Raw genomic sequence first — 12903 nt, 5'->3', positions numbered from 1 at the left:
CTAAACCATCACACGGCGAACACAGAAAGCTGGGAATTTTGCCATTTAGGGCATGCCCAGTGTTGTCTTTAACACTGCATTTAGACATCATGGTGATAGTCTATATAAGGTGCCTAATAGGGAAGACTAGAAAAATCTGTTTATTAAAATCTCTGATGACACGCACAGGCTTTCATATAACAGAATACATTACATCCGAAATTAAAATCCTCTCCCCACACACAGAGCGCTTGATTCTTGCGTTTGTTTAGTCTGGAGAAGACTGAGGGGGGGACATGTTAACAGTTTTCAAGTACGTAAAGGGTTGTTACAAAGAAAAGTTGTTCTTGTTAACCACTGAGGCTAGGACAGGAAGAAATGGGCTTAATTGAAGCAAGGGAAATTTAGATTAGACATTTGTGAAAATTTCCTGTCAGGGTAGTTAAGCACTGGATCAAAATTGCCTAGGGAGGTTGTGAAATCTCTGTCACTGTCTAACCTGCTCTTAAAAACCTCCAAACACCTGTCAGGAATGGTCTAGATAATACTTAGTCCTGCCTTGCGCGCTGGGGACTGGACTAGATGACCTCTCGAGGTCCCTTCCAGTCCTACACTTCTATGATTCTGCAAGTGGAAAGTCACAAACTGCTCAGTGAGGTGGAATGCTGGTGTTCCATGATCAAAAGCTTCATTCAGATAGTTGGGCATGTCTAACTGTATTAAGACAATGATGTCCATGGTTTTTAAGTTATAACAATGCCTTATGATTAGCCAAGGAAAAAGTCTGGGTGGTTATGTATGGGTTGTTTTATTTTTAAATGCAACATACAGACATACAATAGACTAAACATTTGATTAGCAAAAATATTTTGTTGAGTCTGTCTGATCAAATGCTACAAACATCTATACAGGCCGGTTCAGGTGAGCAGTTCTGCGTCTCCAAGATGAATTCATGAGACTACTTATGTACAGGATAAGGTCTGTATGCTGGAAGGTAGCAGTTCCTCATCAGGTACCTTTAAGGCTGGAATAGTAAATACCGGACTGTGGAAACTCATTTCTGTTTTTGAATATATTAAAATTAATCCCTTTATCTTAACATTGGAAATAACCTTCCCGTCCAGTCTTTCCCTTCTAAAGTGAGTCTTGGCTAGCTACCTTGCATGATTTGTACTCTAACTCTGAAATGTGAAAATACATGTAAAATAAATACAAAATTATTGGCAGCAAAATCAGACACTTACTTAACATGTTATTGATTTTTGCTGAGTTTCTCAAAGCCAGGCTACATGCTATGAGTACAAGTATGAAGATAACACTTCAAAATATTTTGAAGTCTACCATTAAAATGTTTTCCTTATGCATTCCTTATGCAAATTCTAAGCATCTATGAACAGTGAAAGTTACAAGTTTTCAGAACTAAAACAAAACCCAAAACAAACAAAAAATGTATTTTGAGGCAACTAGAGCTTTGCAATGTTACCCTGGGTACACATTTTAGCAAAGAAAATAGAATTTTACAGCATCATCAGAATATGGTGCACAAACTTGGTAATCGTTGCTCTTCAAAAATGCTGAAAAACTGCACGTTAAAAAGTTTAACAGCCAAATTCCAATACCACCAATTTCAGTGAAATCAGGTTATCAGTTGTGTCTGCAGTGGGACTGCTTGCAATGCATGGAAGTACACACATACCAACTCTCTACAAGATTAGCCTGTGGCAGAAGGTGTTACTCAACATGAGTAAGAGTGTCAGAGTCTCCCTTTAAATAATCAGATTGAATGGCCAGCCCAAAATATTTCTGGTTGAAATTAATATCAAAAGACTCCATCAAACAATGAGGATTTCAGAGGCTTCAGAAGCAGGATGAAAAAGAATGTGGAAATATTTGTTAAAAAAAAGAAAAAAAAAGACACTTTCAAAAAGTGACAAAACTGATTTATTGTAGTTATTAGTTTTGATTAAATTTTTATAGATTTTCAATCGACTGAATTTCCCTAAGATTTTTAAAATTTGGTGTGTTTCATTTCATTTCAATGTGAAACATTTCTCAGTTTGACATTGTTTACACGGATCACCAATATATTCAAAAGCGATATGCAAATATCACATGAATCAGAAATATGGCAGAGCCAATTTTAAAAGCTTTTCAGAGAGTACAGTACAGTATATGAAGATTTTACCAGCATACAAACAAATAAGGATTAGGGCACTGCTGTACATAATTAAAACCTATATTTTAAATTATTGACCTGTGTTCTTACTTTTACATAACTTGCCTCATACTTAAGTTACATCAGGGCAAAAAAGTTTATTTACACACAACTTGTATATATTTACAGTAAATAACCATAATTACCTACTGTGCTTTCAGCAGCCAAAAGCTAAATTGGCTAGAAACATCAAACGAACATTCTTAGAATAATGGTAGAGCTAGATGACACCAGATCATACATATTACCACCAAAAAAAAAACAACCAACCCGCCCAAAAACCAAACCCCCCACACACTGAAAGGAATTTCATGTCATTTATCAATTTACAAAACCATAACTTAGAATTTTGGATCTGAATTACTTTCATAATGGTACAACCCCTGAAATTACAGCCAAGCTACAGTTTATGGAATATAATTTCTGAAAACTAACCTACTTTACTGCTGGTTGGTTCTGTGAATAAAACTATACGGATTTCAAAGGTAGCAAGCCAAATCACCAACCATATTGCAAACAAACCTCAAATGCTGCCATCTTGGAAGTCTGCATGCACTGATTGCACTTTCTTATATCACAAGCATTCCTTTAAAGGTCTCACTATCCATGCATCTGAACTACATACCATATATTTAACATGTTCTCTGTATCTAGTCCAAGATATCATAGCAGGATACAGCTCTAATCATCTCATTTTCAAATCAGGCTGGTTAGAGAATATTTTTTCAGTTCTGCTTCAGTGACAAAAGTCAACTATAGCCCAGAAAACACTATTTGTTCCTTAATAGACCATTACGAGGAAATCATTCTAATAAAAAATGTTTTTCCATTTTAGAACAATAGTTAAACTAAAAACAAGTGCCTATAATTACAAATATAAACCCCATATGCTTTAAGGATACGATGTCTCATACATAAATAAAGATTTTTGTGCTGAAGCCTAGCTATTCTCTATAACACCTGCTTTAAAGCAAATCCTTGAAGAATTATTACCAAGGCATACTCTTTTGTAATAGCCATTACTAACAACTTTTCCCCATACAAAAAGCTCCGTATTTCTATTTGGTGCAATGGAAGTCATGATCGATTGTAGACCAGGGTCAGAGAAATAAAGAACCTTTTATCACTTCAGTTGTAATACACAGAATACTCACAGAAACACAAATTAGCTGTTTTGTATCTAAGGGCCTGCTCCAGCAACTCTTACTTTTGCGAATAATCCTACTGAAATCAAAGAGGCCAATTCTTCTGATTTCAGTCACAGTCCATCAGTGCACCGTGCAGATCACCACCTTGGAAGCAGTGGTTAAACAGGATTTCCATCACTGCAATTGTAAAATTTGTCCACTTGAGATTTCCCATACAGTGCTGACTAATTAGAAGTTAGGTTTTCATTATTTTTGTTTGTTTGTTTATCTGGGCTCTCCAGAAAAAGCTAGCCGAGTACCGCATGGGGCAGAGGGAGGAGAGAATTCCTGGCATTGCCTCTTTTTGCATCGGTTCTCAAACTGTGGGTGTCAAAACTGTCAAAACCCCATTTTAATGGGATCGCCAAGGCTGGCTTACACTTGCTGGGGCCTAGGGCCAAAGCCCAAACCCCACTGCCCGGGGCCAAAGGCTTCAGACCTGGGCGGCGGAGCTCAGGTTACAGGCCTCCTGCCTGTGGCTGAAGCCATTGGGCTTTGGCCCCTCTCCCCCCTGCCTGGAGTGGTGGAGGTCAGGCTTTGGGATTCCTGCCCCCTCATCTGGGGTGGTGGTGCTCAGGGGAGCTCAGGCTTTGATCCCTCTCCTGAGGTCCTGGGGTAATTTTTGTTGTCAGAAGGGGGTTGCAGTGCAATGAAGTCTGAGAACCCCTGGCTTATGGAAACCTTCAGGAGCAACGCTCCTGAAGAGAGATGGGGGAGCTGAATTAATCTCTTTCTAGGCATTGGGAATGTTCCCCTTGAATTGCAGTCTTTCTTGCTAGGGGAATCTTTCCTGGGAGGAATACATCTTTGTGATATGGCTGAAACATAAATGAAACTTACCTGTCATTCCTTTTCTTACTCTTCTTCCAGTTGCTACAGCATTCCACATTTCATCCCTCAGAAGAAACTATTCTTTCTGTTTTGGCAGTTTGGCTCTCAACACCCTTTTCTTTAAATTGGAGAACTGGTCTGCCTGAGGAGGATCAGTTAGCTTTCCTGGTATGAGTTAAAGCTTGTGAAGCAAACAGCCGCTTCCAGGAGCAGAGACAGGCCCAGGTGGCAATAATTAAGGGAGACACAGGTGCCAAATCAGCAGCTACTAGGAAAATTCAGTTGTCTGTGCAAAGCCAGAGCAGTAGACTGGAGCTGGTTGCTTGTAGGAAAACGCTGACGAAACGGGCTAAGTAATAGTTCCGATATAGCCTCAAGGAAAAAAGCAAAATGCAAATGTCCTCAGGTATCTGAGAGACTGCACTTGCTTGCAAGAGCCTGAAAAGTTCTTGTCTTGTCTTAGATGTGTTTTTTAAAATACATTTTTATCATATTATCTGTTTATGTTTCACCAATCCTTGCTTGTCAGCTGAGCTGCTTGCTGAGGTGACAGCTACTCACCTGAGTAAGGTCTGCAGGATCTGGTCCTTAAGGCTGTGATTTTCAAAAGGACCTAAGTACTGAGGAGCATAGGGCCCATTCTTCTAAATCAATTAGCTGCTGTTGAAAATTTCACGCTAAGTTCTCAATCTGATGCAGTATCCACGCTCCCTGACAGCTAAGCCATATTTCAAAAAGGACTGAAGTGTTGTTAAAATGCTGATTGCTGTCAATGTGACAAAAAACACCAACAACCAAACAGCTCCATAAACGATGGATGTTACAAACCCAGCCTATAGTGAAAGCCAGAAATGAAATACTTTAAGTCTCTTTCAGGGCATTACAAAGTCAGAGCTTCAGCACTGCCAACTCCCAGTGTTAAAAAAATCATGACTTTTTTAAAAATAAAAGTTGTGTCTTGGGTTGTAGACCCTTTTGGTTACACTTTTGTCATGTTTTCAAGCTTTTCTCTGCAAGTATGAGGCATTAGAAATTTTCATTAAAAAATTGAGAAGCTGAGATTCTCAAGTAATCACAGGATTCCAGGAGCTGGAGACACTGAACACCCCACCCCCCCAGTACTAAATTTTATAAGATTCATATAAAACACAAGAGGTGGCAACATTATATTGTACTGAAAGGAAGTTATCCTGAATAAAATAAATAATGGAATCTTTAAAACAAAATTAACTTTAAGTACCCTCCAATTGTCTGAACAGTTTGTTATTTTTATACAAACAGGAAGAAATAACACAGCTACCCTTTGAACATAGCTGCCCTTTAAACCAGAGTCTCCTTTTATCTTTTCTATTACAAACATGTACTCATGCTTGTTAAAATTAGCCAGTGGGTTTTTAAATATACAAACTTGTAGGCAACGACTATTAAAAGGATAAAAAGAACATAAATGAAAGCCATAAGTTTAGAAAGTAAACAGCAGGACAACAGCATGTACAGTAGATCAGCCTAATAACTCTTGTGCAGAAACAGTGATCTGTTTATATCTTTAGCTGCAGGCACTTTGTCAGCCTATGTGTGATGATTGCCAGCTTGGCAAGAGTTTGAACTGGGGCCCTCCAGAGCTAAAAGCATGAGTTGTTATAGTTTGAATTAGACAGCCAGGCACTGTAGCCGACTCATGTCCTCTGTGGATTGAGGACAGATGCATGATACACACTGACCAGTGGTTTACATATGCAAGATGTGCAGTTATGTTTTGTAAACTGATCACTGGGTCACATCAGAAACTGATCACATTAGAAATCACCATTCATGTTTGGACTAGCCCTCAAGAAAAGAAAAGCACGTGGTATGCTTTAGCACTACTGGAAAAGTGGCACTTAGGCAATAAATCTATTGCATGTTTCTAGGTTGGGTCGGGTGGGGGGGGGGACATAAGAATTATGAGCATGGGTTCTTCCATACTGACCCATTCAACGGTATATATGATGGGGCTCTCTGTTCATCAAGGAAGGGACTTCAGATAATTATCTGAGTGTGGGAACTCCCTTTTCCCATTTATCTCTTCAGTGTTATAAATCTACCAAATTCTTTTATCACTAAAAGCTATGGCTAGTTGGAAAGGGATGCTGGAATATATCTTCCTGCCTTTCCTCAGACCGAGAGCTCTCTTCACAATGTCCTCCATCACTACCATCATACAGAGAGACACTAGGGACCAACTTCTGCACTGGTGTCAACAGTTGCAATACTCATCCAAGTCAATAAAAGTTGATCCTCTTTCCCTCAGAACAATGTTTGGTTTGAGGTCTGTAACAGCGCAACAAACCACTGTCTGAGATGCTGAGTCATTCTTTCTGAATTCTTGTATTTTGCAAGAAGCTAAATGCCAAGTTCTTCATTTGGGCAAAGTCCAACAGCCTTACTCAGGTATGCTCCAATTGAAGTCAGTGATTCAAATCTGAATTAAATTAGAGTTTGCCTGTGTAAAGGCAAAGAAAGGACCTCAGAATTTGACTCTAATTTAAATTTATGTTTCAGGGCTATATTTCATTAGTTAGATTACAAAGTAAAATGTATATATAAGAATTGGGAGTGGGAGATAAGTTCCTGAACTGGGCCCCATTTATATATTATTCCAACCCCATAATGTACGATCACACCTTCACGTGTCCAACTGATCCTAAGCCAAGGCACTGGCTCTGACTGGTTGATTTTAAACTCTGATTGACTTGTCAGGTGTGAAGACTCCATTTTGAATCTGTGTGAGCTGACGAGAAAAAAGGAAGCATTGTTAGAGAGTTTTGCAGTTAGAATAATACTGCCAAAGCTAAGTTCTGGAAAGCACACATTGCAACAGAGAATGATGTATGTCACAGCTTTACATTTCAGCTTTGAGAAAGCACATTGAAACCATTTATCCAGCATCTTAAAAAGCACCATTAAAAGGTTTAACAACAGAGAACACTCGGTATACTGAATTTCGAGCAAGAGTATCAGCAGGAACTGTGCAGGGATCCATGGAAAAGTATACAGCCCAGAAGAATCCTTGGAAGATGGATTCCTAAAGGCACAATATGTTATGTCCTGAAGGATGCAGCAGTTGACACCTAGCCAACTGCTACTGTGGAAGATTTCAGCTTTGGGTGACCAATGAGAGTCTGAATCACAGCACCTATTTCCCTCCTGCAATTTTTTTCTAATACTATTCACCCTGCTACATATGAGAGAGTTTACAAGTGATTTTTATGCAAAAGACCATGAGCAACTATTAATCCTAGACAGATGTAGACCCAGTACGCCCCCGGCCTGAAAGCTCACTGGATCACTAACGATTTACGAAAGATTTTTGCTGGTATCTCCACTAGGGCTTTTGCTGATGCAGCTATGCTGATTAGGGTGTGATTTTTTTCACACTACTAACCAACATAGCTATGCCAGCGAAACTTTTAAGTGTACAGCAGGCCGTAGAAAGAAAATCATCATATAGCAAATATGTTCTGGATACTGACCTCACCCCTAATACGAGACATTTGGGATGTAGTGAGCATGGAGGAATTAATGGAAAAGGAGAGAGAAGTAAGGCCAGGCAAAGCATGTCCCTCTGCCTTAAAAATACTAGTATTAATCTATTTGTGACCCTGGTTTGAAACATCAGCTGAAGGATGCTGCTGAGCTCTGGTGCTTCCCCCATCCAATATACAGCTGAAGAGGAAGTGCAGTGGAAGCATCATTGAGAGTCCAGATCTTACTCTTGGAAAGGAGCGAGAAGAGATGCCAGATTCCTTGTCAAGTGATTACATTATCCAGGTGAGAACTTGGGATGGGACCCTGGCACATTTCTCTTTAAAGGTGGATTGGACCTGGAGGCTGAAAGGGAATTTTGGACTTGCCCCTGAAGAGTCCTTCATGAGGGAGGACTGTTCTGTTTGCTGGCTTCCAACAGCTGAAGAGCACTGATCCACCCCCACAAAGGAATCTCAGGGGTGTGAAGGGATATAAATGCCGCAACTAGCCACCCAGACTCTGAGCCCCTAAGGGAGTAGTCTTGGCAGATCTCCCCATCTGTGGCTCCTGAGTAGGTTTCCTTACAAATGGTATGCCTCTTGACCTTTGACCTGTGCTGCCATGATGGGGGTGGGAAGAATAGGCAAAGAAGGATCCCAGTAGGGGCCCTTGTTTAGGGAGCCCCCCCCTCCAAAATTTTTGAGGAAAGGAAATGGGAAAATAGGGGGGAAAGACTGTGGCTGCCCCCCCAAAAAAATTGGCTTTGAAAGGTGGAAGAGGCAGAAACAATAAACTGGAGGCAGAGAATCTGGTACAAGGATGAAAGTATTGAAAGGACTTTGAGCCAGGACCAAGATACTTGTGGCTTAGTCTGAACTGCCTCTGCATGTGCACGAAAAGAGTCACAGCCCAAATGTCCCAGAGTGAGTGGGAGGTCAGGATCCAGAAAGTTTTCATTGCTCTGATACTGCAAGATTTCATTGGAGAGTATCACTGCTTCACAAAATAATTCTGTGTCTTGTATAATAATGAATGAATTTACTGCTTACAGCTTAAAATAATCACTTTTATAACTGTGTGTTATTAAACAAATTCATGTTTGGTATGTAGTGCTTTATGAGACCAAGTATTTACTGTGCCCATAAGTTACAAAAATACCCAGTTAGATTTGATACATCCCTGGTACAAATTACCAGTATTGCTTAATACCAATTGAAACATTATACCACTAACTGGGCCCAGTCTCAGTGTATGCATATCTTTTTGCTTTTCTTTTTTAAAGCAAAAACAAACATTTTCAAACACACACTATATAATATTGCATATACGAACATGAAATGGCCCATGGATTTGAACACTATCAAATTTTGGGAGAAGGAGAAATTTAAATCTGAATTTAAATTTTGCAGCTGTGTTTGTGTGTATAAAATAACACACACACATATACCAGATGTGGTGCATTTTCCTGTGTTCTTAGTGTGGTCCATTATGGTGTGTTGAAAGAAACAAAAGAACCAGCAAAACACCTATCTATTTAATCTCTCTAAGCCATATCCTTTGTTTTTATTAGTAACCATGTAACTTGAATGCTCTTCAAAATGATTTTAAAACTGGTTGCCAAAATGGTCAATTACCATCTCATCCCAAGAGAGTCTTCTCCTCCCTTGCTGTTTTCTTTCCCCATTAGTTTTTAGTATAGGAATGTTGAGCACCAGGGCTTTCCCTGAACATTTCTCATCCTCTTCTTTTCTCTCTTTGCCTTTTAACAAAGTGGTCTTTGCACAGACTGAATGATTTTGATTTTTGAAAAAACAGCAAGGCATATTCTACACACCTGCTTAGAAATCGGATAAAGCCTAGTAACAATTAAAGTATTCATTTATGTGCTTCTATTACAACTAATAGGTAATGTTTTTAAAACCAGGATAATTTTTTTGTTACATAAAATGGCAAGTTAATATACAATATTTTTGAACATGGAAAATTTGTTAGGAAGTAAGCATAAAACTTAAAATATCAACCCCCATGTACCACACCCAGTAAATAAATTCTCATAATAAAAAAATATGTTTTTTACATTTGGATCTGATTACATTTAAGTTGAGCAACTTAAAAGAAGCAGATTTCTTAAAGATGAGGTCAATGCTGCGTTAATGTGGACCAGACATCCATTTGCACAGCCCTTCAGATGTAACACGACAGCTGCCCAAATGCTGTGTGTGTAAGTCTGAGTGTGTGCGAGAGACAGAACCTAAATGTTAAGGCTATATTTTTAAAGCAATATGCTCCCAGATAATTTTTAAAAAGGCAACAAACAACCCCTACAAATACCAGTCCTTAAATACTGACAGTCAAGTTCTAAAGCTTGACTTAAAAAAACATGGACTCTACAAAATGAATTCAAGTACTATTGATGTAAGTCACTTGTGAAATGAAGTACCTTTTGTTTAGACCATTGCAGTAATAAAACCGGAATGGAACACATTAATATTCTGTATCCATCTCTTATCACATCTGGCTGCAAGAGCTCACAGTCCTAATATACTGAAATGCAGAGCTCCTCCTGTGTAAAGTTAAACTCATTTTTCCTGGCCCCACAAAGAAAGTCTGAGTTGAAGTATGGAGCTAAAATAATCTGAGATTTGCTCTTTGAAGAGGAGGGCTGAACTTGAAGCCAAACAATCCTTGAGAAATATTTTGAAGCTAAGGACAAGAATAATATTTAGAAATGTAAAGCTGGTTTTCTTTAATGACAGTATTTTTAGGAAGTGATCACTTTGAGGTGACAAATGTGGTACTCTTTCCCAAATACTGGTTGTCTTGAAACTCTAACAATAAAGGATCCTTTAAACCCTTTTGATTTCAATCCTGAACAGATGTAATCATTCTAGTGAGGTTCACACAACCAGCAAGATAGTGCATCCTGGATGAAAAATGTTTTGCTTCTTTGTCTTTAACTTTTGTTCTGTACTTATACTTTGAATTTCTGTGTTCAAAAGGAAAAAATATTCCTGTTCTTGTTTCACATGAATCTGTTGAAAATACCTGTTGATAATACTTGTCATAATCTTGTTGCCAGGGCAATTAAAGTCTGGTGATATCCCTAGAGTTTTGCTGCAAGTCCCCTATACTCTCATAGTCATTCTCTCCTTGGAGAACAGCTTGGCTGGTGTTAGGCACTGATAAGGTCTTGTCTTCCTCTTGGCTTACTGACTGGACCACTTCGTAGTCCGGCTCGGACTCCCCATTTGGCCTGTCCGCTGACTGAGGCACAGTGGTAATGTCTGAGGTGTTTTCCAAGTCCTTTACGCTAGCATAGAGGCCACTGCAAATAGATGGAGACCTTTGAGGTACAATTTCTTGAATACTAGTGTAAGTAGAATCCAGCATTCTGATGGCCTGCCCTGGTTTACTCACAGAAGAGTACATAGCTGAAATCTAGGGAAGAGAGAGACGGATTTAATTTTTAAGCATAGCAAAGAACTTCTGTTTCATCATCCTCAATCTGTTTTGAAGTCAGCCATGGAAAAGTATATTGCTGCTATATGCATCGATTTTCTTTATGGAGAAAACATTATTTATTAACAACCACCATTGAACATAATCCCTTGTAGCCAAATCTGTATACAAAAGAGAGCCAGCCCTGTGGGAAAGTTGATAGAGTTACAGTAAGTTCTACCTCAAGATTCTCAATGCTCTGGCTGACTGTGGGTGTGACAAGGAGATGACGGGTTTCAGCTTCTGGAAAACAGTGTGTGTGTGGAATGTAATTTGGACCTAATTTTAGATCCTCTGATAGAATACCTACTCTTTTACCCGTGGATAGAGGCTGCACTGTAACTATAGTAGTCACAGGTGCTATGAGGGACCAAGGATGTGAAGAGAAAATAAAAATGGAGGACAACATTTACTCAGACAAGGCAATATTAAATAAAACTAGAGCTAATGCTGGGCCTGATGCTTCAACCCTATTCATTTGGCTTCAGTGGGATTGCTTCCTGAGCAGGGGTCACAGGATCAGTCCCTCTGTGATTTAGGATTACAAGTTAAAGAGCAAACCCTTGTCAGCATGTCTTGGAGGCTGACAGGAAGAGGGAACACCCATGGTCACACTAGTCAATTCCCACTAGCAGATGACAAAATCAATGTGCCTGAAAAGCTATGAAATAATAAACCGCAAACAAGGGCATTAATGGTTCCATAAAAAGGCACTTTCAAAGGGAATAATTAATAAAGAGAGCCAAATCTCATAAAACTCACAGAGCTGAATACAGGGGCCATGTGCTCAAACAAGCACACATAAAAGGCCTGGAGCTCAGACTTGGAATCCTGAACCCCAGAATGCAGTAGACAGCACACAGCCACTGCTCTAGATATGTGGTGCAGAAGTAGATGATACTCACTGCTCCACCCTATGTGTGGATTTAGCTTTGTGGTTCCACTTCTGTCTATACCCCTTCTCTGCTGGAACGCAGAGAGCCTTGCAGTGCATAAGGCAGGGGGTGGAGCTGACATATGTGGGTTTTCTGAGCCTACCACCTTTGTTAATGGAAACATAGCTCTTCTGTTACATCTTGGGTCTTTCACACGCATGCAGGGTCATTCATGATTTGGATTAAGTGAATTAAGAAACAAGAGATGTGCATTATCATAAGACAACATTGAGTGCCGCAGGTGCATCTGTGATTCTCATAGGCAGTTCAAACACTTCTATTAATGTTCTGGTGTATTTTTTAATTGATTAACAGATGTATCACTTTCCAGGTGGTGATATTTCCCATCTCTTATTTCCTACAAACAATAGGAAATACAGACAAAAAGTTTTCCTATTAATATATTTCCTGAAATACCATGTTCATGCATGCATAGAGTCCCAGGACTAAATTAAAGGAACCCAACTTCAAGGATGACTGCCTGTCTATGACTCTTTTAATATAATATATGAGATCATGTGGCGCACTGCAAAGTTTGTGTTTGCTTTTTTGTTTAGACAACACATATTTGTGTATTTCATGGGGTTACTCGAGGTGACCACACTCAGCTTCTCTCTTTTTTAAAAAAAAAACTTTTCTCTTCCTTCCCTATTTGGATCCCCTTAGTTTGTTTTACTTGTATACATTTTTAGAGGATGGCTTTATATTCCAAATGGTTTTATTATGATTTAAATCTATTTTATACTGCCCC

The 12903-nt window shown here is 39.2% G+C and overlaps 1 protein-coding gene across 14 annotated transcripts in view; it reads right to left on the bottom strand.

The window, feature by feature from the left end:
- Positions 1-768: 768 nt before the first annotated feature.
- PAG1 (phosphoprotein membrane anchor with glycosphingolipid microdomains 1) overlaps positions 769-12903 on the bottom strand; it is a 188991-nt gene continuing 176856 nt past the window's right edge. For 12 of the 14 annotated variants that reach the window (XM_073330728.1, XM_073330727.1, XM_073330731.1 and 9 more), the window contains one exon: positions 769-11157. In XM_073330728.1, coding sequence (XP_073186829.1) covers positions 10804-11157 — 354 coding nt within the window. In that variant the 3' untranslated portion in view covers positions 769-10803. The remainder of the gene's footprint in view (positions 11158-12903) is intronic. The other 2 variants (XR_012157152.1, XR_012157151.1) reach the window with 2 other exon arrangements.

This window comes from Lepidochelys kempii, chromosome 2 (assembly GCF_965140265.1).
Source record: "Lepidochelys kempii isolate rLepKem1 chromosome 2, rLepKem1.hap2, whole genome shotgun sequence".
NCBI classification, from domain to species: Eukaryota; Metazoa; Chordata; order Testudines; family Cheloniidae; genus Lepidochelys; species Lepidochelys kempii.
Note: the sequence above shows the minus strand (reverse complement) of the source record. Positions and strands in the feature narration are given on the sequence as shown.